At 35.5% G+C, this 25,554-nt stretch overlaps 1 protein-coding gene across 3 annotated transcripts in view; it reads right to left on the bottom strand.

Annotated features, from left to right (window-relative positions):
* Positions 1-25,443, bottom strand: part of cnksr1 (connector enhancer of kinase suppressor of Ras 1) — a 29,397-nt gene extending 3,954 nt beyond the window's left edge. The window contains exons 1-16 of one of the 3 annotated variants that reach the window (XM_052581265.1): positions 25,231-25,443; positions 22,268-22,425; positions 20,546-20,748; positions 20,327-20,411; positions 13,538-13,579; positions 12,469-12,588; positions 9,055-9,123; positions 8,475-8,594; positions 3,926-4,014; positions 3,546-3,575; positions 3,261-3,364; positions 2,672-2,796; positions 2,354-2,387; positions 2,080-2,255; positions 1,726-1,799; positions 1,227-1,298 (exon numbers count right to left, since the gene is read on the bottom strand). In XM_052581265.1, coding sequence (XP_052437225.1) covers positions 1,227-1,298; positions 1,726-1,799; positions 2,080-2,255; positions 2,354-2,387; positions 2,672-2,796; positions 3,261-3,364; positions 3,546-3,575; positions 3,926-4,014; positions 8,475-8,594; positions 9,055-9,123; positions 12,469-12,588; positions 13,538-13,579; positions 20,327-20,411; positions 20,546-20,748; positions 22,268-22,425; positions 25,231-25,282 — 1,553 coding nt within the window. In that variant the 5' untranslated portion in view covers positions 25,283-25,443. The remainder of the gene's footprint in view (positions 1-1,226; positions 1,299-1,725; positions 1,800-2,079; positions 2,256-2,353; positions 2,388-2,671; positions 2,797-3,260; positions 3,365-3,545; positions 3,576-3,925; positions 4,015-8,474; positions 8,595-9,054; positions 9,124-12,468; positions 12,589-13,537; positions 13,580-20,326; positions 20,412-20,545; positions 20,749-22,267; positions 22,426-25,230) is intronic. The other 2 variants (XM_052581266.1, XM_052581268.1) reach the window with 2 other exon arrangements.
* Positions 25,444-25,554: the final 111 nt, after the last annotated feature.

Here is a 25,554-nt window from a genome sequence, read left to right as displayed (position 1 = left end):
CTAAATAAGTCTTAAAATTATTTAAAGGTACAGTTCACCCAGAAATTATGTCATTAATTACCTCATGTCTTTCCAAACCCATAAGATCTTTGTTTATCTTCGGAACACGAATTAAGATATTTTTTAAGAAACCTGAGATCTTTCTGACTCTCCATAGACAGCAACGCAACTGACATGTTCAAAGCACAGAAAGGTAGTAAAGACATTATTAAAACAGTCCATGTTACATCAGTGGTTCAACTTTAATTGTATGATGCTACAAGAAAACTTCTGTGTAAAGGAAACAAAAATAATGACTTTTTCTCTTCTGTGTCAGTCTTCGACACATTTATAAAAGTGTCGCAATGCACTCTCATAGTTTCATAAAATTACGGTTGAACCACTGATGTCACATGGACTATTTTAACAATGTCTTTACTACTTTTTTGTGCTTTTAACGTCTATGGAAGGTCAGAAAGCTTTCAGATTTCATCAAAAATATCTTAATTTGTTGTCTGACAACATAGAGAACGAAAAAAAAAGTTATTTTTATTACAACCAATCGCATCAGTTTTCGAAAACTGTTTTGGACAATAGAGGACCTTGGAGTCAAAAAGGTTGAGAACCACAGCATTAGAGGCACCAAAAGATAATGGAAAAAACAGTCTGGTTCCCAAAACATCCTCCTTTTCCTTGCACTCTGTTTTCATGAAAAATTCTACTATCCCACAGAATATTTATTAACCCCTTTTTAAAGGAGCTTTTTAAATAATTAGAAGATGCTGTTCACTTGCTACCAAAATATTTATTTGACAAATTTTATTCTCAGTAATATATAGATATTCACAAGATAGTGTCAAAATAAACTCAGCTGTGAGTATATGCAATTTATACTAAACTCTCCCACACAGTATTTGCACTATTTGTGAAGTAAACCTACAAATCGCTTATGGTCGGCTATGCACACTAAACTTTAAAAAAGTACCTTCGCATCACACACTCCACCTTAAAAGATACAGTGTCATTGCATTGCATTGCATTGCAAAACATCTTTTAAAATTCAAAAGGTCAAAGCATAATCATTTGCACATGAAGAGAAACTGCAGGTGCGCAGCAAGAGCTAATCATTGTGACATTTCGCTACTCAATGATTTTTACAAAATGCTCCCTAAGCTATAAAATCATGAATGACTGTCGTTTGGATGCAGCGGTAGAGAAAATGCTTGTTTATATGCAGCCACACTCACTTGCTCATGTCGGTTACATTATCAGCAGCGAAGAAAAAATTCTGGAAGCGCGGATGGCACATTTGAAATACACTAGAAGATAAAGAGAAAGAGAGAGAAAGAGATCAGATGATAATACCCATTAATCTCAGGGCAAAGGCTTTCACAGCTTAATGAAAAAACAAAAACTCATTAGTCATTTTGGTGGCAGGTTGTGCTGTTCAGTGACTGTGGACTGCGGGGGACGCTCGGAGGAATGCAAAGTGTAATTCTGTTATTCACACCTCTCCGGCTAACTGCCCTCCTGCGTCTGATACTCTCACAGCCAACCACAAACACAGAGTCTGCGGAGACAGACGACTTCTGTTTCTTTATGACAGTGTGAACACAAACAATCATGCTGAATGGGGTTTAATGTTGTTCAGTCAACAGATACGCATCCCTTCAAATCTGACTTAGCTGCAAATAATGAATGGGTAATTAAATCCCGCGTGTTCTGTGTAGTGCAGGAGATACTCACTACTTCCTCTTGTGTTCTCCTGCGCTCTCTATACTGTAGCTGCCGATCTTGATTAAGCCCTCCGCCTTCTCCTCCTGCACAAATATATGGGTTCAATAATTATTTGAAATATATCTACATAAAAAAAATATTAACTATATATGAGCATTAGATGATGAAAAAGGACATTTAAACATAAAAATAGGAGAAAAAAAAAAATTTAATATATAAAAAAAGATGAAAATGCTTTCAAGAAGGGTTTCTTTCAGTTTGACAAAAAAGTTATTATAATAATGGACACTTGTAATTGGTTACACAGATTGGCACTTTATAAACATGAACGTTGAACCTCTTTGCAAGTAAACTTGTACTAACCTGTTGGCTTGTATACCAATACAGTGTAGGGCCTTTCAGGACGAACCAAAATCTCTGCCATTTCTGAGTCATGAAGACGTTTGTTTCTTTTCTCTTCTTCCAGAGCCATCCGTCACAGTCTGGGCGGCCAAGTTCACGACAGGACACCCTCCTCCGGCTCAGCGCTGACCGTGTTCCTGAAGTGTTCATATGAATCAGGGGAGTGTCATTATTTTGTAATGAATGATATAAGATGTCCTAGAAAAAGGAGTGAATGAACAAATCCACGCCTGACCTTTAGTAGAGCTCTTTTTGTTCTCCTTTTCCTCCTGCGGTAAAAAGAAACGTATAATTACTTTGAGATCACAGGGTTTAAAGAAGAGCTTCTGCTGATTTCATTAGAGTTGCCTCATTAGAAACACTTTATAGTGAGATGCCCCAACACATGCTTCTCCGTGACTCATGGCACACTCAAGTTTATCATGCTCAAGGGTGACAAATCATTATAGTATCTCTCCAAAATGGACCTTGCTTTTTGACTATGAAAGTCTATTGAGTTGTGTGTCATACCAAATGAATGCTTATACATGTAATAAATCTTTTTTGTACTTACTCTCAGTCCTGCCATGTCAGGACAGGAGCTAGTGCTGGCTCGGTTGAGCTCCAAGTCTTGCGGGGACGGACTCCTTTCTGCAGTTAAACCTATTTGCAAACTTTTTCGACTTGCACGCAGAGAATCTACAAAAGTGAAGATAGATTGAAACATTTTTAAAGAGCATGTACGATGTAATCAGAGCGGTAACACTTTAGAATAAGGATGCGTTAGTTAATGTTACAATGAACAATACATTTATTACTGTATTTATTAATCTTTGTTTATGTTAGTTAATGAAAATACTGTACAGTTATTCACTGTTAGTTCATGCTAATCCACAGTGCATTAACTAATGTTAACAAGCACAATTTTGATTTGAATAATGCATTAGTAGTAAATGTAGAAACTAACATTAACTAAGATTAATAAATGCTGAAGAAGGATTGTTCTTGCTTAGTGCATGTTAACTAAATTAGTCAACTAACATTAACTAATGAACCTTATTCTAAAGTGTTACCATCAAAGCTGTAAACGTCAGTAAGCTAAACAACAAATCTATATGTTCAGTATCTTCGATATTTTCTGTAAAGTCTGCTGTGACTCTTACCTGTCCCTGGCTTTAACGTGTTTGGCTGATGTACATTAGAGCTTTGTGCACTAGAGAGTGCTGATTTCTCCCGTCTGAAATAATGTGTGCTGTCTGATGCTGATCTGTGATACATAAACACACACACATACAGTATACACTATATGAAAGCATAAAAACACAAAAAAATGTATCGATAAACAAAGTCAGCGAAGTTGACCTTTGCAGCGCTACATGTACAGACACACGCATACTATAGTTCACATTCAAATCCAGCTCAACCATGCTATACACACACACACAGACCTGAGATAGCGGATCGCTTGCATGTCCTCACTGTAGCTCATCGAAAACAGTTATGAAACAAGAATTTGGTTTATGAAACACAGGCAGAGAAATGGAGACTTTCACTTCTTGTACACAGTAAGTTTACTGTAAAAAAGGCAAATAATGGAAAGCACAGACTCAAGGCTAAGCATTATGGTAGGCAAATACAAATCTATCATATTATTTCATACCATATTGCCTGCACTACTATAATATCTTCACCTCAATTATGTTTTAACAGCAAACATGAAATGAGCGACAAGAAATGCCTCTACAGAGCCTCATGCAAATTTAGCATCGGAAAAAGCAATATAGTGATTATAAGAGCATCTGAGGATATTCAGTGGAGCCGAACTCACCTGAAGGACATAGAGCGGACTGAAGCTGCCACCCTGCCCAAAAGAGAAGGTCGGCTTTTCTCTTCCTCTTCTTCTTCTTCCTCCTCTCTCTGAAAGTAAGGAAATGGTTAGATTGATGAGATGTTTGGAAAAACCCAATGCATATTTTTTTGTGGCGACATATTTTAGGTGTGCGACAATGAGTTTATGAGCATATTTTCATGCCTTGTGAATGGTCATGGTGAGTTTGTGGCAAGTTTAAGTACTTTTATGTGTCTTTTTCCAGTAAGACTGTGTGCCTGTGTTTGGGTTTATTAAGCAGTACTTTGGGGGCAATAGAATATATTTAAACTGCAGTCAGAGTCATTATCCACAAATGTAGAAAACTTGGAACATTGGTGAACCTTCCCAGGAGTGGAAAGCCTACTAAAATTATTCCAGGAGCACAACGACGACTCATCCAGGAGGTCATAAAAAAATCCCAGAACAACATCTAAAGAACTGCAGGCCTCACTTGCCTCAATTAAGGTCAGTGTTCATGATTCAACAACAAGAAAGAGACTGGGCAAAAACAGCATCCATGGGAGAATTCCCAAGCAAAAACCATTGCTGACCAAAAAGAACACAAAGGCTTGTCTCACATTTGCCAAAAAATATCTTTATTAGGCATGGGCCGGTATGAGATTTTGATGGTATGATAACTTTAGGAAAAAATATCACAGTTTCATGGTATTGTTGTTACAGCTCTGAATTTTTTTTTATTTTTTATGACTGGGTGAAAAAAAAATTCCCACTGGACAGAATATATTTTGTTTTTGAGCAACATTAGAGAACAGTATAATTTTTTCATTATTTTATTTGTTTCCTAAAAATAAAAAATTAAAGACTGGCATCTTTATTTAACCTAAATCTGTAATTACAGTTATTTAATTTGTTATAGAATTCATATACATAATATTTATATAATTTCATATAATTTTAAATATATAATAATAATCATACACATCATTTGACTGAATAATAACCCAATTTGAAGCAAAAACAATGTTTGACAAGCTTTGTGAAATAATCTCACATAAACTTTTCAGAAGACACGGCTATGTGCGAGATGGAAAGGAATGCTGAATATGAGGTTTACCCGGGGCTTAAGATCGGTCATCCTACACACACGTGACTGACCGCTCCCTCGAACCAGCAGGACGAGGAGGGGTAGGTTTTACTCTCTACACTGCACTCAGTGTAATGGTCTGGGGCTGCTTTGCAACTTGCGACTTGCCATAATTGATGGAACCATGAATTCTGCATTCTATCATACCTCAATGTGACCTCAAGCTGAAGCGCACTTAGGTTATGCAGGAGGACAATGATCCCAAACACAACCGCAAGTCCACCTCTGAATGCCTCAAGAAAAACTAAATTAAGGTTTTGTAGTGTCCAAGTCAATGTCCGGACTTAAATACGACTTCCACCATAGTGATGTGAAAGACTCATTGCCAGTTATTGCAAAAACTTGATTGCAGTTGTTGCTGTAAAGGGTTGGACAACCAGTTATTAGATTTAGGGGGCAATTACCTTTTCACATAGTGCCATGCAGGTTTGGACAGCTTTTTTCCCTTAATAAATAAAACAATTATTTTGATGATAATGAATTTTGTATTTACTTGGGTTATCATTATATAATATTAATATTAGTTTAATGATCTGAATCATTCAAGTGTGAATAATATGAAAAAATTACAGACCCTAAACATTTAAATGGTTGTGTATATTATTACAAATTTTTTTTTTTTACTTTTTATTAAACAAAGATTCCTGACAAAAAGTATCACATGGTCCAAAAAATATTAAGCAGCAAAAATGGATAAATTTCCAATATTGATTATAAATGTGACACTGAAAACTGTAGTAATGATGCTGAAATATCAGATTTGCATTACAGGAATAAATTGTGTTTTAAAGTATAGTAAAATAGCAAAACAATATTTTAAATTGCAATAATAATTCATAATATTAATGCATTTTTCTGTATTTTTGAACAAATAAGCAACTTTGATGAGCATAAGAGACTTCTTTAAAAAAATATAAGAAATATTTCTGATCTCAAACTTTTGAACAGTAGTTTATGTCAGGGTTATTATCATTAACTAAAACCATAAACATCTTCATTACCTGGGAGGAGGGGGGATTCAACTTATTTTATTCCAGCTAGTTCCCAAGGCCACATTTTTCGTTTTCTTTTAGTGTAAGTTAAGGCACTAAAAATAACTAAAATCTAAATAACCTACAACTAAATAATAATAAAAAATAACAAAAAAGCACAACATTTTATGAAAATAAAAACAGAAATAGAAATAGGAATAGTATTATCAATGATAATAAAACAACACTGAAATGTGCTTGATAAAAAAAGGATTGTGTCTGCATTCATCAGTATGTAAAGGGATCTGTGTGTTTGTCACATCCCCATGGATCAGTCCCTCAGGGTCAGCAACAGACCCAAACATTTTAAAAGCCACATGACTGCTCCATCACACACTGTCCTAATGAGTGTTTACAGTCACGGGAGACTGGAGGGAAGAAAGTTGCTGTTGTCATGACGATGCTCTTAAGGCACGACAAGGTCATATGAAAATTAGATTGTCTCTTTCATTTGAAAATGTTTATTTTAATGTGCATGTCTGAGTCTGCTTGTGTGAGAGAATCTGTAATCATTTAAGTGTCACAAAGAGCAAATGTGTTGCTTACTGAACAAGCACAACCACAGGCGACGTCAATAAATCTGTTGCAAAGCAACTGCTAAAAAAAAAAAAGAGAGTAAAATGCTTGCAGCACCTCATATGAGACTCGTGTTCATTTCTATCTGGTTATTAAAGGGGGGGTGAAATGCTCGTTTTCACTCAATATCCTGTTAATCTTGAGTACCTATAGAGTAGTACTGCATCCTTCATAACTCCAAAAAGTCTTTATTTTTATTATATTTATAAGAGAAAGATAGTCTGTACCGATTTTTCCCGGAAAAACATGAGCGCCTAGAGGCGTGACGTGTGGGCGGAGCTAAAGAATCACGAGTGCCAGTAGGCTTTTGAGTTGAGAGCATGTGGAAGCTGTGACACAGATCCAGAGGCTGAAATTTAACAAGAGCAGCATCAGCAAAGGCGTCTCTATGTGGTATGTACTGAAACTGTATATATTTGCTTAGCGGTTTTGGAAAATGACTAAGTTCCACTTTATGTCGTCTTTTTTTTTTTTTTTTTTTAAGCTGTACATGTGGAAAGTGCAGTTTGATGACAACATCGCATGTTGTTTACTTGATGTGCTTACGCGCTGATAGCTAAGTTAACAACACAGAGGTATTTGAAGCAGTTTTACTCACCGCATGTGGTTCCAACACACAATCGTGACCCTTTTCCGTTGGGACTGCATTATCCTTAAGAAATAAACGATGTGCAATCCGAAATGAAGGGAACAAACAAAAACACTTGCACAACTCCGTTGATGCTCTGTAAAAATAAACTCCATCCACTGGTCCCTTAATGCTGTTTCTCTTTTGGTAATCTGTGCAGGGTTGTCTTGCCCTGGCAACCAAAAACACACTTCTTTTGTGACTTTTCGCGACGCTCTCGCTCTGATCAGGCTGTGCTCAGCCTCTCAGTGCTCTGCTATACGGGAGCGCGCGCTCTTCCGGCAGAAGAGCGTGCACTTAGGACCCATATAAGGAAATTCCGCTCCATCTAACGTCACACAGAGCCATAATCGAAAAAAAATTTCCGAAACTTGTGACAAACCGGAAGAGGTTTTTTTGGAACAAAAATACTCCTTCAAACGTACAACTTAATTTTTTGAAACTTTGTCCATGTTTAGCATGGGAATCCAACTCTTTAACAGTGTAAAAAACTCAGTATGCATGAAATAGCATTTCACCCCCCCCTTTAACACTGTTAAAACACTTTGGCTTTGTTTAGTCAGGCAGACAGCAAAAATCATATTTTTTACTGTATCTGATTTTACAGACCTGAATCATGAAAAAAACCTGAATAATGACATAAGAACTTAGTTAGGACATCATGTGATAACAATTATGAGATCCTGACAGACAGATAATTATGAGACGTCACAATTATGAGTGACAAAAAGAAAATGACACAAGTTTGAGACAAAAAGTCATAGGCCATGTCAAAATTTGTATGTCACAATTTGCAGTTTTATGTCAATTATGATTTACTAAAGCATGATTTGTTTCACATGTGGCAGAAATTGGCTTCTATACACAAGTCATGGTTGTGAAAAAGTACAGTACATCCTTTTTTCCAGTGAGAGCAAATCTCATTTGTTGTAATGAGTGCAATGGGTTCATTTGCCAAGAAACTGTGGAAGTTAAAATTTAAGATCGAATTTGATTACCAAATTACCAGATATGTGTCTGCATTAATAAAGCTATGAAAGGGATTTCAGTGTCTTTGAGATAGACTGCTACTATAAAAGTAGTATTTTCACATGAAAATTATGTCAACAATTATTTCTAAAATGCTTAAAGTGGCATATGTTGGAGAAAAGGATGAACCTCTAGTACCTCAGACTTGGCTCGGCTCTCCTTGCGTTTCAGGAATCCTGGAAGCCTCATCAAAACCAGAGTGACTCCATTTGGATTTTCCTCCAGTTTTTGAACAAGGTTTGCCCGGCTCCAGCCAACCTGAAATAGGATGTATTGTTAACATTGCATGAAATAAATACATATTTGCATCCAAAATGGTGTTCTTTTGCACCTGATGCTTGTGGCTGCACCTATCTTTGAGACATTTTCTGAAAAATGTGCTAGATTTTTTACAAATAATTTCATTTAAAATTGCTTTTTAATCACTTTTTCTTTATCTGAATTAACTATTGTTTTTCTTCTATGCCTATCAGTAATTGCAGGATACTGGGGCATAAGCTATTAATAATCCAAATTAGTGGACAAAAGACATCTGCTCAAATCCAGCAGGCAGGTCATCAAATGGACGGAAGAGTCTTAATGTGCCAACCCGGGGTCCAGCCCCTCTCATTAGAACCCTGGCTAATTTCCTTCCTTACAGCACTCTTTATGTAAATAACACTAGTATATCACTATTAGTGCAGTTAAACATCATTACCATTGAACTGTTTTCACTTACCACTATCTGTCCGTTGACCTGAAGGACTTCATCTTCAGCTAAAATCTTCTCAAAGATCTCTGTAGGATACTGTAAGACAGGATATATAGTTATGTAAAACACAGTGTTCTAAGACACACTACTGAGTAAAAGAGCACCAAAAACACTTCTACCAAAAATTCCAAAGTAATGATTGTAATGGCTTAGAAGGAACCGGAAACAAACAGGAATGTGCCCCCTTTTTGAACCAAGTGGATTTTGAATGCAAAATCAACATCTTTAAGATTTAATGATTATTATACACTACCATTCAAAACTTCACGGTCAAAAATATTTAAAAATATTGAAACAGTAGTTTTATTCTGCAAAAATATATTATATTGGTCAAAAGTGACAATAAAACTTGCTAGTAAAAAAATGTTTTAAAGTAAAGTAAACATGGTTCTTTTGAATGAAATAATCCTTCGATAAAAATATTATGCAGCAACATTGAGTTTCAACATTGGAATGTTGCATTAAATGTTTTTGAGCACCAAATCAGCATTATATTGATTTCTGAAGGATCATGTGACACTTAAGAAGACTGGAAAGTGCAGTTTTTTAGATGAAACTAAAGGATATGACATCACAACTCTCTTCCGCAGAGTCTTCCTCTGTTTCTGACCCTAAAGAAAGCAGTTTACGTGGAAGCATCATTTTTATCTCATTCTCATAATAGAAAAGAAAAATTAGCAAAAAAATGCAATTTAAACCCACGACTCTTGTTTTAAGCGAGTCCAGAACCTAGCCAACCTTTTCCCTAGGAGGAAGTTAACCTTTCGCCCACTCGGTTGTGAGCCAATTCATTTACGTGTGAATTCACTGCAAACACACTCTGTCATATCTCCCAGCAGACAATTTAGGGAATGATTTACATCTGTTTATGCCAGAAACACAAAATTTCCCTCCCTAAATAAATACATTAGAAAAACAAAATGAAGCTTTTCAATCTTGGTAAAATATATTGAAGCGCTGGGGTTCCATCAACCTGTCCTACTTCTGCTGCTGTTTCAGTGACAAAATGAGTTTGGATCCTGTGGTGGTGATCTCAATTCCCAATGTGAAAGAAATAATGTGCATATAAAGCCAAGAAAATCTTAAGCCTCAGCTAAACTAGAATTCAATGGATTTGACATTGGCTCCTGTGCGCAAGATGAGAATCAGAGCTGGTAATTGGTCCATGAACCCTGCTGGTTTCCTATAATGTTCAGCACTCCTTCCAGGATTCTAACAAGAAATTCAAAAGGAGAACTGAGGGAGCATGTTCAGACCGGCACTGGTCAATGAAACGACTGCAGTGTCAGATGTCAGCCCAAGTTGGATCTAAATAGTATTGATTGTGCTGGAAATGTGCTGTTAGCACAGAGACCTCCTGCTTAAGAGACAATGAACCAGTATACAGTACAACCTCAGGCTAACTGAATCCACCAATAATAATCAATTATTATATTCTCTGAATCTTTGTTTCTCCCAAGCATGCCAAATACAAACCTAATTAGTTTTCCAACAACCTCTCTCCAGAAAACAGGAGAGGCAGGTCTCACTTGACAAGTATTTTTATATTTTGACAGACATTCCTTTGTCAATAAACGACAGTGTACTGAAGAGTGTAAAACCCTGCTATTGGATTTCCTTGTATGGTTTGTGAATGATTGCCAATGTAATCATTTATGTTGCATTGTGTGTTTTGGGTCTAATTTGAAGAGACAAAATATAAAGGCCCAAATTCATTTCAAATATGCCCCCCCCCCCCCCCCACAAAAAAAAGAGCATGAGCACAAGCCTTCAGAGCATGACAGTTCTTAGAAAAAAAAAACAGGTCAAATTTAAACCAATCATATAATTTTTAATTGAACATTTTATCAGTCCACAGACACCTTACATAAGAACTTCTCTTTTGTGGAGCTGCCATGTGTTTGCGTCTAAGGTACAGAAAGGAAGAGCTTTACATAATTAAACTCTCTTTAAATAGCTTCACCCTTAGCAACATATTAGCTGAATACAATACAAAGTAAAAGGACTGTCTGAGTAAAAATTATTTGAGCTCTGTTTAAAGAAGGAGATAAAAGAGACAGAGAGGGAGAAAGATAATGTTGAAACTCCATCTGTACTTCTAAGCATGATTAGTTCTTTATCATTCGCAAAACTATAGTGTGAATTTAAAGGGGTCATATGATGCGATTAAAATTTTCACCTTTCTCTTTGGAGTGTAACAAGCTCTTGCCTACCGCGCGCCTACATTTGAAATAATGAACTTGAGTGCGCAAAAGACACAATATGTGAATGGCCCCTTATGCCGCGCTCGTTGTGGAGTGTGTGACTGACAGTCAGCCTCCGCGGCACGCATGAGTGATCTTGCCGATTGAAGATCTTGCAGAACTTGCAGAACAAAACATCTATCGCAAAATAGAAATGTTTGGTAAGATAAAATGTGCACGATACCATTATTAAGCAAATCTCTTCGCCATTGTCACTCTGTATTATTAAGCAGGAGTTTTCATACTGTTATGTCTGTGTGTGCGCCGCGTTCAATGTGGTGTGTGTGACTGACAGATAAAATGTGCACGATAACATTATTAAGCAAAAATACATAGTACGTACATTTTTTCCCCTCCAGTACCAAAAGCAGAACCGATACCATCAGATCTTACTGATACTACGGTCTTTCATAATTTAGCCCCGGGGCCATTTTGATACTGGGTTTCGGTACCCATCCCCAGTCATGCCGGTGTTCTGACCGGGACATGCCATAACAGTATATGTTGAGGCGTGTAACTTTCAATCACATGCTTCAAACATTTGGCCAATCACAACGCACTGGATAGCTGGCCAATAAGAGCACACCTCGCTTTTCAGAACGATGAGTTTTGTAAAAATCAACACTTTTCAGAAGGCATGGCACAGAGGAGAAACAATAATGTACATTATGTGGAAAATAATGTGTTTTTTTAACCTTAACCCACATATACAAATTTCATTACACAAGATACACAAAATAATGTTCTTTTTAGCAACATCATTTGACCCCTTTAACATCAGCAAAGTATCCAAATAAATACTGAATACTGAAAATTACATGAACCTTAGACATTGCAAAAATGATTTTTCAAATTTAAAAATAATCCAAGATCAATAGAGTATGTTTTACAAGAAAATAATATTTCAGTCCTTCTACTTAGAAGTCTCATGTTTAATTCAATGCATTACTTTCCTATTCCTTGAAATTAATTGTGAAATATCTGACTGAAAATTGTTTCAAAGCTAATTTGTGCTGCTGTGCTGCTGAAAGCCAAACAAAAAATAGGAAACATAATTGGACAACAAGGAGAGAGGATGAAATAGTAAAAGAATGAATTACTGTAAAGAAATCAAGTTCTAAATGATAAGATGCATTACCACTTGATCTCCTGCTGAAGCTGGGAGCAGGTCAACACTCTCCAGCTGGGCAGTATGGGTAAGAAGAGGCAACGGAGTAATGGTCAAAATCTCATCACACACTGCTACCAGCTGACGACACTAGAGAAAGAGACAGAAAGAAAAAAAAAAGATTTGTTATTTCTTCTGAAGTAATGAATATAATCACATATATTATTGGAATAATAGAGGATTCTGTAGGCAACACGTTTGGTGTCGGTAAGATGTTATTTGGAAGAAAACTGATCAACAGTGACATTTATAATGTTAAAAAATATTTATATTTCAAGTAAAACCTTTTTTTTTTTTTTTTTTTTTTTGCATTCGTGAAAGAATCCTGAACAAAATGTATCACCACTCCCTTGGTGAACATATATTTTTTTTCTCAAAAACATTTTAAAAAGTCTGACCTCAAACTTCTGAACAGCAAATGTAAGTGTAAATATAATACATTTACAAAATATTATATAAATAATATGAATACCATAATACAATATTAAAAGAATGTCCCAGGATCAATACAAGTTCAGCTCTATCAAAAAATACATCTTTAACTACATGTAAAATTCACATTTACAGCAAGTACAGTACTGGAAGTCTATAAAGTATTGTCCTGGGATAATGTTAAAGTATACACTGCTGTCAAAAATGATGAAAGGATGATTCAGAAAACTTCAAATTAAAAGTTTAAATGCCACACTTTTAATATTAAATAAAGTAATGTAACAAAAATATAAGTTGCACATTTACTTAAAACCTTATTCATTACACTAAACTATTTTTACAAGTGAAAATTACTTTCTGTGGTAAATGACAGTATATCAGTTAGGCCTACCACAGAAAGTCTGTAACTGTGTGTAATTTCTGTCACTGAAATGTATTAATATATTCATATGAACTTCATAACTGCTATATGTGTAAGGCTTGAAAATATAATACAGTATTATAATATAATACAGTATAATAATAACATATGAGTATGTTAATATAATTAAAAAATTAAAAGATATGTAGAAAGTAAGAGTGAGACAGAAGGCCCATGTTCTCTTACAATAGATATAATGTCCTTCTCCTTTTCAAACACAGCGGTTTCCTACAGGGAAGAGAGACAGAGAGAGAGAGAGAGAAATGAGAACATTTCCTAAAAATGCAAGTGTTTCCACCCACTGAAGATTTGAATCCAGTATTCAGAGATCAACAAACACACATGAGGGGAGTTCACCTAACCCACTCACTCCAGGGCTGATTCAGCTCCTTCACACCTCTCAATGAAACACTTCCTCAAACAGCACCGCTAACATACAGCCAGCAACCCGTACAAGAGCTAAGCACAAGATTACATACACACAAGCGCACACTCATACTGATGACTGTACAGAACATGTAGATCATAGTCTAATTAAAGGATTAGGGTGGCTGCTGAGGATCGGTGGCAAGAGAAAAAGCATTTGAACCAGATTTACTGATGAGCCAGATCTTATGTAACATCCCTAAAGATAAACACTGAATCCCAGACCACCAACAGATTCACTTCAGCCTATACACAACTCACTCAGCCATGAAATTCAGCACAAATAAGGGCTCATATCCAAGCTCAGATCTGTTTGTATTGGCTAAACGGATTCAGTGTTAGTCCATCTGAGGCATGAAAGCATGTACTTACCGAACTCAGGTATGCAAGAGAGAGGATATAACATGACGCGCAGCTGAAGAATTTTGTGTTTAGGAGGTATGTGTGTGTGTGACACTGATGGCTCACTTCTCGTTAATTTAAACAGGTGTGACACTTCCCCTCATGAGAAATCAACACACACACAAACATTTAGGCTCACAAAGAGTTTTATTTGAATGCATTCATTTCCAGTAGTCTATTAAAACCTAACAAAGTAAGAAGTAAACCATCAGTACTGTTACTGTAACTACTTTTCATACTATTGCTTGTCAAGTTAAGCTTAAGATTCAATTATGTATATTAAACAGCATGTATTTTATAAATATGTATTTTGTTACATACATACCCTGGACCACAAAACCAGTCATAAGGGTCAATTTTTTGAAATTGAGATTTATACATTATATGAAAGCTGAATAATTAAGCTTTCCATTGATGTATGGTTTGTTAAGATAGAACAATATTTGGATATGATGCAACTATTGAATCTGAGGGTGCAAAAAAATCTAATTATTGAGAAAATCACCTTTACAGTAGGGTAGTTACAGTTACAAGTCCTTAGTAATGCATATTACTAATAAAAAATTAAGTTTTTATATATTTATGGTAGCAAATTTACAAAACATATTAATGGAACATTAATCTTTATTTAGTATCTAAATGATTTTTTTTTTATATATATATAATTTTGACTCATGTATTGTTGGCTGTTGCTACCAATATACCCATGCTACTTATGAATTGCTTTGCAGTACAGGGTCATCCAGTTTTGAGTAAGACAATGAGATCTGACAGAGCATCTCCGATTCAACACAGCAGTGACTGCTGGGATTGCACTTTAAACGAGAGCAATTATCTGCATTGTTTGAGGTGATTTGATAAGCATATGGTTGTGCTTCTGAGCAGGTGCTTGGAACTAAGATGTGTTGTTGGCATGGAAACAGGTGTAAGCGTAAAAGTGAATGAAATGACAGGAGGGAATGATGTGGAAGGTCAAACAGGTCACACACTGCTTATGTCTTCAGTGTGATTTAGTGTGATATCTTCTACTGTATATTCACACCCTATCAAAGAAAATTGGCAGAGAGTATTTTTATAGGTCATCATGGTATAGTTCAAGCCCAGGTCAGTCCTTACTGCTGATTGAGAGCCATCTCACAGATGTACAACAATAAATCTCATCATAATCACATCCAGAAAAAAAACTAAGCTAATTTGAATCAGAAACTACATATATTTTTGTAGGATCACCTGTTATTTTTGTTAATCAAGTCTGCTACTATTTGCATATTTGTGTATTTAATCATTTTTTTAATTCAATTATTCTTTGACCTACAAACAACAGTGTAGTTTTGTCCCCAACAGTTAATATATGCCATCATTTTAATTATATTTTAAATTAATTATTTAATTACATGTTAATTTAGCAAAAATCAGCACCAAAAATGGGGGGGGGGGGGGTAATGGAAATTTTAATAAAAATATTTAATGTTTACATGAAATCAAAATTCACAATATTTATCGGATATATACTACAATACAAAAAATAAAAATATATTTAGCTACTTCTGTTTCATTGCTACTTTGAATGAGTTAAGAATTAGAGAATATTTTGTCTTTTGATATTGCATTGATTTGCACCAGGGTTCTTTATCCCCTCTTTATGTTACGACTTATGAGCAAATGCATAACTAAATGTATTACTGAAGAAAAAATAAACTGAAGAGAACGACAACTGATATTCACTTTCTCTCCAGTCCTGCTGTTTTCCTCATCCTTTAGTTCTACTGAGGCTGATGTCCTCATACAATGGAGCTTCATTCAACTCAAAAGCTTTTACCTTGTTATCCTCAGGTCCCCAACAAAGCTCCTCATTTCACACTGATAATGATCATTAACTCTGTTTTCAACACTGCAGAAAGAAAGAGAGCTTTCCTCAGTTATAAAACACAGGTCAGATCTTCTCTTTCCATCCTCTATCTTTTTCTCCCTCTCTTTGTCTGTAGCTTATTGGCATTCCAAATAACTGCATTTGCAGCTGCATACAATGACAAAAACGGAGCAAACCAAAGTATATCAATGTTCTGTCTCTAGTCAGAGACAAACAGCTAAATCAAGTGCACTGTTAAGGGGTCACAGACCAGTAGACCTGAAGATACTAAAAAAAGATCTGCCTCACATCCTGCATGGATCCATTTACACTTTATCAAAGGCATAAACAACACACATGCTTGTTTTCCTATCATGGTGGGAACTTTCCTTTGACTTATATTGTTTTTATAGAGAGCTGATGATATTTAAATCCCCTAACCCTCACAGAAATTTTTACATTGTCAATAAGGCATTTTTTGTATGTTTATTTATGGTGCATCTTATTTTGTACTACCTTCTAGACTGAATTTCCTAGCAAAAATAATTATACACATCGAGTCTAATATTGTAAACTGAGCATTACTAGTTTTAAAACCTCTATGAGGTCTTTATATATCATCTAACATTAACCACATAGTGAGTAAACTAAAGTAAACTCTGAACTGGGTTTAGTCACTATACAGAAGAAATGATTTCCAAAATTAAATTAAATAACCATTTACTCCCAGCAACTATTAAACAATTATGAAGCAGCTTCAGACATGTACACATTAAGGGACAAATATACTCAGATAAAACAAGCACATACAGTACCTCTGTCTGATCGACGTGACCTTTTCTGCTTAATCTACTGATGTATTCCAGTACTGTGTGTGTGTGTGTATGAATTTCCTTTTGCACCCTCTCTCACTCTCTGCCTCTTATCTCTCTTTTAATTAATCTATCTTTCACTCCCTCACCTCTCCTTCTTTTAAAGTTCATTACTCTTCTCTCTCTTTCTCGATATAGTCATCGGCTGACTGCTAATTATTCCACACTCCCCGGGCAGAGCTGCCAATACCTACAAACACACCAAAACACTAACAGGTGCAATTATATCTCTGATAAAAAAAAGAGTTTCCCCTTCATATCTGGGTTAACCCTGGACACAATCTGTTCATTAAAACCTCAACACCACCAGTGAGCAAGACACAGTCATTCGTGTATGACACACTAGTATCACCAGAGGTTTGCTTGACATGATGACCTTTGACTTCAGGTGACGTGGTTTCTATAAGGATCAGAGGCCCACCTGTCCCCTAACACTTACCTTCATGGCTTCAAATGTCAGAAACGTATTCAAATGTAAGAAGAATTAACTCTTTATTCCCAGAAATCTTTGGACTAAACTGAGTTGAGGGTTCTGACTTCTTTTTCTTTTTTTTGAGCAAGGATTCATTACATTTTTAAAAGTGACCAAAAACGTATTAATGTAACAAAATATTTACACCAGACTTTTGAACAGAAATGTTTAACATTAGTATTTTCACTGGTGGTCTTAGACTTCTGGACCCCATTGTATGCAGGAATGATTATGTAAGGATTGGTGATCCAGAACAGCTTTTCAGTTTGTACATTAACTCTTCTCTTACTGTTGCCGTTCGTACATGATAAAGTTTCTGATTGTTGCACAAGAAAGCATTTGCACTCATGATACACACACAATACTGTTTGTAGCGTAAACAGGAAGTATACAAACAATGCTTTTAAACTGGAAAAGATGCCATCAGCTTTAGGAAAGTGAACTCGGTGACAAAACAGAAAGAGAGAACAAGTCTCTAGTGATTTACTCTGTGTTTTTGTGTGTGTGTGTGTGTGACAGCCGACAGAAAGAAGCTGATAGCATCAAGTGTCAGCATTCTTAGTGTGCACATTGCACATTGTTTCTCCATACATGCACAGAAACACTTAAGCTTTCTTTCTCATTTCCACACTTTCCTTCCCCTCTTCAGCAATGGCGATTGGTCTCAGAGTGGACATCTGAGTCACATAATCAACGATCAAACCATTTTCTTGTTATTTCCCTCTATGAGTACACAAACAGCACCAAAAAGCCATTGAAACTTTTAACGCCAACATGAAATCTGCAAGAAACATTAAGCAAATGGTTCAGATGCCTTTCGAATGATAACGCAGCCCCCAATCTTGAAACAGATGCTATCTGATTTCCAACAACACTGTATGTCATCCTGTTTTATCATTAGTATGTGTGTGCATGTGTTTGTGGGTGTTAGTTTGCACCCAAGTAAAGGATGACTGTTAAACTTGTGAGAGAATGAAGTATGTCAAATTATTGGTTGAATGGTACAGACAGAAAATAAACAATCAAAACTTATTGAAGTGTAAAATTATCAATGAATAGAAAAACAAACCCTAATGTTCCAGGTCCAGATGATTCTTCTGATGATGTGAATACCATGTGACCTTCTCTCCTGTCTGCTCACCACAGGTGAATAACACACAACCAAAGTGTCTTTCAGTTCTCATAGTCTGACTTTTAATGCCCGCCCCCGCCCTCTCACCCTCTCCCCACCCCCTCTCTCTCTCTCTTCCTCGGACAGCCTTAGCCCTCTTGAGTCCAGTGAATAAGTGTAATGAAAACCATGTGTTTGTCAGCATTATAGTGTGACTGTATCAGGCGAAGAACAAACAAACAAAGCAATTAAAAAAATATAGGCATCATAGACAGATTAAAGAAATCACCAGAACCTCTATTTAACCTTGATCACTTCAGTCACTATAGACTCATAAAAACATGTTCCGTCTACTGTGAGATATGGCAGATATTTCCATTGAAAAATGACTTAAAGGGGTCATGACAAGGATTTTTCTAAATAATATGTTTCTTGAGGTTCACTTGTAATGATACAGTTTTGGCAGAGGAACATGTATATGAAGTCGGGATGCAACGATACCATTTTTTCAGAACTGATTCGATCCGATACGAGCACAGTTTTTTTTAATCAATGTAGAATTTCTATACTTTTGTGTTGACCTGATCATCACTCTTTTGTGTGTTAAACACAATCTACTACACATAGACAACTTGAATGAAAAAAATATAATAATAATCTATGACATAAATACTATTATAAACTAGGTTACTGGATAATTCAGCAGCAAACGGTAGTCTAGATTCTAGAAAAATCACCGGTGCACAATAATTTTATAAAATCTAGTGAAAGATTTTATTTACAAATAAAAGTGAATAAGTCTAAAATCTGGTAAAATGTTACACATTGCTCTTTGTATTGTTGTAAAATACATTCATGAAAAAACAAGTATATACATTTATATAGAAATATATAATACCTTTCTTTTAAATGTATAGTACATTAATAAAGGCAGCAACATATGATAGATAGGACAGAACAAGAAAGACTATTAATTATCTTTGATTGCGCAGATAAGTATTATAATACTAAAGGTGCCAGTACAGAGCATCACAGAGCGCTGATGCACATCCCGTGTGAAGAATGATGAGTTTGAAACAACACAGAGTCACAGTGTGCAGTCTGCACACCCCTTTGAGTCCACATAGAAAAGTGAGTAAAACACACATGCGGCTCATCTTCAGTTCTCTCGTCACAGCAGTTCAGTCAGTGTGCTGTTTGAGTAAATGAATTACTCCGGGATATTGGATTAATGCTTACAGGAGACACGAACCGTTTCAAATGATTCAGTCCGATTTGGTGAACTGGTTCAACTGGTTCACTAAGAAGATCCGGTTAAATCGAACGATTCATTTGTGAACCAGACGTCACTAGTACAAAGGGTAGAGATATTTATACGTAGTGTATTAAATCTGTGTGTTAGTTTAATGAGTCTTTTCTTTGAACAGTTATAAACCTCAGTACTGTGCGCTCTTGAAGAGAGTTTCATCGTTTTGACTGTAGTAACCTAGAGCTCAAACGCATGGACTATGTCACAAATTAAACGGACATCTGTGTACTGTATTGTACTGTACTGCACAAAAATTATGAATGATTATAATGGGCTCTATTTACTTTTGATGCGAGGCAAGAAACATTTTTCAAGAAAGGATTTTTTATGGCATAAACTAAAGAATTCTCATATGTCAAAAGGCAAATTGATTTCTCATGTCATGATCCTTTTCTATTTCAGTCCATTACTCACACAAAGTTATTGCATTTTTACATTTTATGGAAAAGAGCAACTTAAATACTCTGTAACAACGCAAACAATGACAATATTTAAACTGAATCTCCTTTAAAGCATTGTTACAAGAAGGCTCACCTTATGCACTGTAATGTCCAGATTTTTACACAGAGTGGCAACTTTCTCATTTGCTGTGTGTCCAGTCTGCTGTGCAAATTGATACCTATTATGAAAGACATACACAATATGACTGAGAAAGAATGACACTTCACAACACTACTTGATGTGCAAAATCACTGTCTGTATGTTAACACACAGGTAAACATCACTCTGTGGCTCAGGCTGTGTGATTCTCACCTATTAAGCAAAGACACAAGTCCATTGGATGCTGTGATCACGTCCACCAACGCCTGCAGGACCTGTTGTGACAGCTCGGTGGCGCTCTGTCCATCACTGGTATTGACACGCCAGCGCCCCTGTATGCTCATCTGCAGAGTGTGAGCCACTGCACGCAGTTTCTCTGTCAAACTGCGCAGATTGTCACCCCCAACACTGTATGTCTATGCAAACACAAGAAACAATGTTAGGTGCCAGAAATGTGTATTTAAAAGTTGATCTACTTTTAATTTTACAAGGCACTCTAAAAATTTCCACAGCTATTAACATTGCATCTAGTTTATATATATATATATATATATATATATATATATATATATATATATATATATATTATTATTATTATTATTTTTTTTTTTTTACTGCATGTACATTTATAACACTATACTTTGTTTTATACTATCTTTTTCTCTTTCGACTGACATAATCAATCTCTTGATATTTTTCCTCTTTTGAAAAGTCATAGAAATGCTGTTGCTATCACGGAATTTTGTTTATTTATTTAGCTGTTGGTAACAATTACGAACTCAGAAAACGTTTACCCAACTATGATGACTTCTGTGTCCTAAATAACCTAAAAGACAAATAACCTACATTTAAAAGATAAATGTGCAATATTTATACCTCCCTTTTTCACTTACCTTTCATCCTACTCTGAAATGTCATGGCAATTTTTCCTATCCTACAAACATACTTTCAACCTCAGCATAACTACTGTCCTCATAACCCACCAAATCCTGATCTGCCTTTGGTCCATGCCTTGAAAGTTTTAGGTTTGCTAAAAAAAAATAATAAAAAGGTATTCTCTCTAGTAAAGCAGGAGCAGTTAAGCCTGAATGTGCTGTTACGAAACACACAGGGAGTCCTGGCACCAACAGGTCCACATTAATCCTCCCAGCGGGCAAAACATTTACAGCACATGGAGCACATCCAGTGTCAGCTCAGGGGAAGCTTCAGTCTACCAGCCAACAATCAGCACATTTATGAGCTGAAAATGAAGTGAAATGACTGTACTGTTTATTTCTTTAAACCGCACATAAATGCACACTATAACTCTATGATATTATACAGCTAAGATGACTGAAGACAAGCATGGAAGTGGAAACGGTTTCAAAAAATATGTCAGACACTTGTGGAAGAATGTTCCCTGAGATTTATCTGGAGTTTTGCTAGTGTTACAGGCCTCTGACAATAAAGCTTAAGTCAGCAGGGTGAGCAACTCTCACAGATGTAATAAAACTCACAGACAGAGAGAGATGGTATACAGAGCAGTACAGTCACAGACTAATGCTATTAGGCTGTAAATAATGATTTAAGTCTTACAGCATTCCTCACCTCTATTACAGAGGCTCTAATACGGGTAGCAGACAGGCACTAACAAAAACTCATACAGATATACTTAATATCAGGTTATGAAATAACAGAAAGATTATTAACATACAAATACACCCCCGAATTCACAAATCACACACTCAAATACAAACCTTATCCTCTTTATAACACTCCATTCAGAAGTGTTGATTTAAATAGATGGTAATAATAAATAGGCTAAACTTAGCACTGAGCACGCCCCTTGGTATTACTTGGAATTATTTATTCTACTTGGGAGCATTTTATATAATTGTCCTCTCAAAGATTAAGGCACAAACACATACACACACATTACAAACTCAAGGGTCCTACCAAAGCACAGAGTTTTTCCACAGCCTCTAGTATAAGCTCCTGATGTCCGATTTTATGCACTCCAAGTTTCTCCAGTCTGGTAGAGGAAAGATTCAGCAGATCTGAGCCAGAGAGATGCCATGCGGAGAACGAGTACTGCTGTAGAGGAGCATCCAGACCTGAAAAATGCACAGATATATGACACAAAGTTAAATAAGAGTAAACAGCACAGAGAAATTGTGATGTTCATGAACAGTTTGAATTACCATCAGAATTAAAGTTCATCGAAATACCAGATGTTAATGGAAAATAATGGAAAATGTCATAATATAAATATTATTACAAAAATATTATGATGATAATATCAATATTAATATATATACACACTACCATTAAAAACTTAATAATACTGCTTTTTTAAACTTTATATTCATACAATATTATATTATTATATTATTAATATTATATATTAATATAAGAATATTAATTGTATAGTTATTATACACATATTATAAACATAATAAGCACCACAGCTGTTTTTTAATACCTATAAAAATAAGAAAGTGTTTGTACACAAATTCAACATATTATAATAATTTATATGACCCTGAAGACTATAATGGCTCCTGAAAATTCAGCTTTGCCAACACAGGAATAACTTATATTTTACAATATATTAAAGCACAAAACAGTTGTGGTGCATTTAAAAAAAAATAATAATTATCTTTGACCCAAGTAAAATACAGAAAGAAAAAATTATGTCAGTAGGTGGTTAGAATAAGGTGAGAGACACCAACACATAATGAATGAAAGGAAACAGCTATATGAGGATCTGAAATACAACACTGATCAATCCACACATACACAAAAAAAAAAAAAATCCATTATAATGGAAGGAAATGAGTGGCCCAGCATGAAAAAGGTGCCCAGGAGCCATCTGGGTCATGCACACTGAAGTTGTGCTGCCAGCTGTTGTTGAAAGTCATGTTAAAACACATACCTGCTGTGTGTTTACTTTAGGAAAGAACTTCAGAACCTCTATGTGACATGTTTCTGTTGTTGATTTTGGTATGAACAAGGTAAAAAATACAGTTGAAGGTGCTAGATGGATCTCGTCAGCACATACTTACTGTAAACTACTGTATAGTGTGTCACTCAAGCAGTGAACACTGAGGATTTAAGCTTATTTCTCTGAGCTGATAAAACACAAAGATTTCGTGCCCTGAAGAAAATTCCTTTGTGTAAGATTTTTACGCAACTATCCACAACTTTCGGAGACTTTTTTTCTATTCTAGATTCATAAGACATGCACAATCTTTTTAGTTGGTTTAATTAAACCATATAAATTAATTGCAGGGAATATAAAAGCTTTTTTACCACATTTTGCTTTGATGTTTTTATTAAGTCTTTAGAGGTCTCATACACTGAGAACCTAAATGATCACAAGACAACATTGTATAAACACTTAGACAAACAAACAAGTGAGATAAGGGGCTCTATGCTATTTCTAATACAGTAGGTTCAAGGCTTTAACAGTATCATAGCAAAAATACAAACATAATTAGTCTACATTAATAAAGTGCACATTCTAATATTTTCATTATGAGTTCATTATGCTTTTATATAAAGTGTTATAAATAACTAACACAAAGGCTAGGAAAATTCAAGTTAATATTTGTTTTTGGAACACTATTCACTATTAATTAGCTGCTTATTAACATGCATTTTACTATATATAGGCTGCTTATTAGTTTCTAGTATTTATATTAATCCATTATTCTACATTAACATATGTAAACCATATATCTTACTATATCTTATGCAGCAAATTAGGACTTTACTGAGGGAAAACTCTACTGTCAATAGTGAATATAATGCATTTTATAACAAAAAAAAATATTTTATGCTTTGATATTATGAAAGAACTGTGGAATTCCTTTGTTTTGTCCAACTGTGTGAAACTGCTGAATTACAAAATTAACTTAAATGACAATATTTTTTCAATAGTGTATATACAGTAGTATTAAACATGCAGTTTAATTGTTTTGTATTTCAAAACCATTTAAAATTTGCTGAAACTCCTGTTTAATGGCATGATGAATTGTATCAACATGCCCCACTGTTGACAACATTTTCATAACATCATGTGTTCAATGAACTATATCTTTTTGGGGGCAATATCATTCAAAACTTTCAGTAGTCAAGGCTTTTAGTAGACAAATCAAAAGATAAATATTCACCAGACTAAAAAGACAACTATTCTCCTACTTTGCCGTATCAAGCCACTGTAAAGATGATAACATAATAGAAATATAAAGTAAAAACATAAATATAATATAAAGTTTGAAAATAACAGAAGTACTATACAGAATAAATATTAAACATTATTATAGTTATATGAAATTATAGTTATATTGTATACCAGTACAAAAGTACTGTAAAACATAGGCTTATACATAATTCAAAAGCAACACACAAAATAACCACTAGTATTATTATGCAATACTACAGTACTAATGTAACTACAGTTTAAATAGCCTACAAAGCGACACAAACACTATTGTAAAGTAGGTATATAAAACAAATAACACTGGACGAGTGTTAAAATCAAACCACCAAACATGGATCATCAGATATGAGCGAGAGAAACAGAGACATGCGCATATAGCGAGCGATGTGGGCCAGTCTAGACTCGCGCAGTGAATGACAGCAGCATATTTTATCGCTCTGCATATGAGGCAAGACATATCAATAGAATGCAGTTTGTTAAGTTAAATCGCTTTTGTATTCACCAGCTGTGAGTCAATTTCGCGCGAGAGTTTATCAAAAAACTAAAAGCGCTTCCTCATTCCACTACACCTTCCCTTTCCTTAGGGATTTGTGGTGTTCCTGTTTAATTCTGCTGTATCTCTCTAACGATTGACATATAGTCACCTGTCGGTCGCAAAAATCACTGACACACAAACATAAACACAGCCTGTTACCTTTGAGCCACTCGGCGACTCTCTCGTTGCTCCAGTACGTTACGGGCTCCATGATCTTAGGAGCATGAATTCAAATCCCTGAAGTGGATCAGAGTAAAGAAAAGTTCATCCTTGTCTGCTTGGCACACCTTCCTCCAGGTAAAGCCGAGCTCTCAGCCAATGGTGTGCGGCGCTAGTGTCCGCGCGCACTGCGCCTGTCTCGGTTTGCTGGGAGGGGTTCATGAAACTTGTTCAGAGGCATTTCAGTGTCCAGAGACCGAATCAGTTTTCTCTGTTTGCTGACTCCCACCCAGCACATTTAAAGTGTTTTGAACAACTTAGTTA

The sequence above is a fragment of the Carassius gibelio genome, chromosome B17, assembly GCF_023724105.1.
Source record: "Carassius gibelio isolate Cgi1373 ecotype wild population from Czech Republic chromosome B17, carGib1.2-hapl.c, whole genome shotgun sequence".
Classification (NCBI taxonomy): domain Eukaryota; kingdom Metazoa; phylum Chordata; class Actinopteri; order Cypriniformes; family Cyprinidae; genus Carassius; species Carassius gibelio.
Note: the sequence above shows the minus strand (reverse complement) of the source record. Positions and strands in the feature narration are given on the sequence as shown.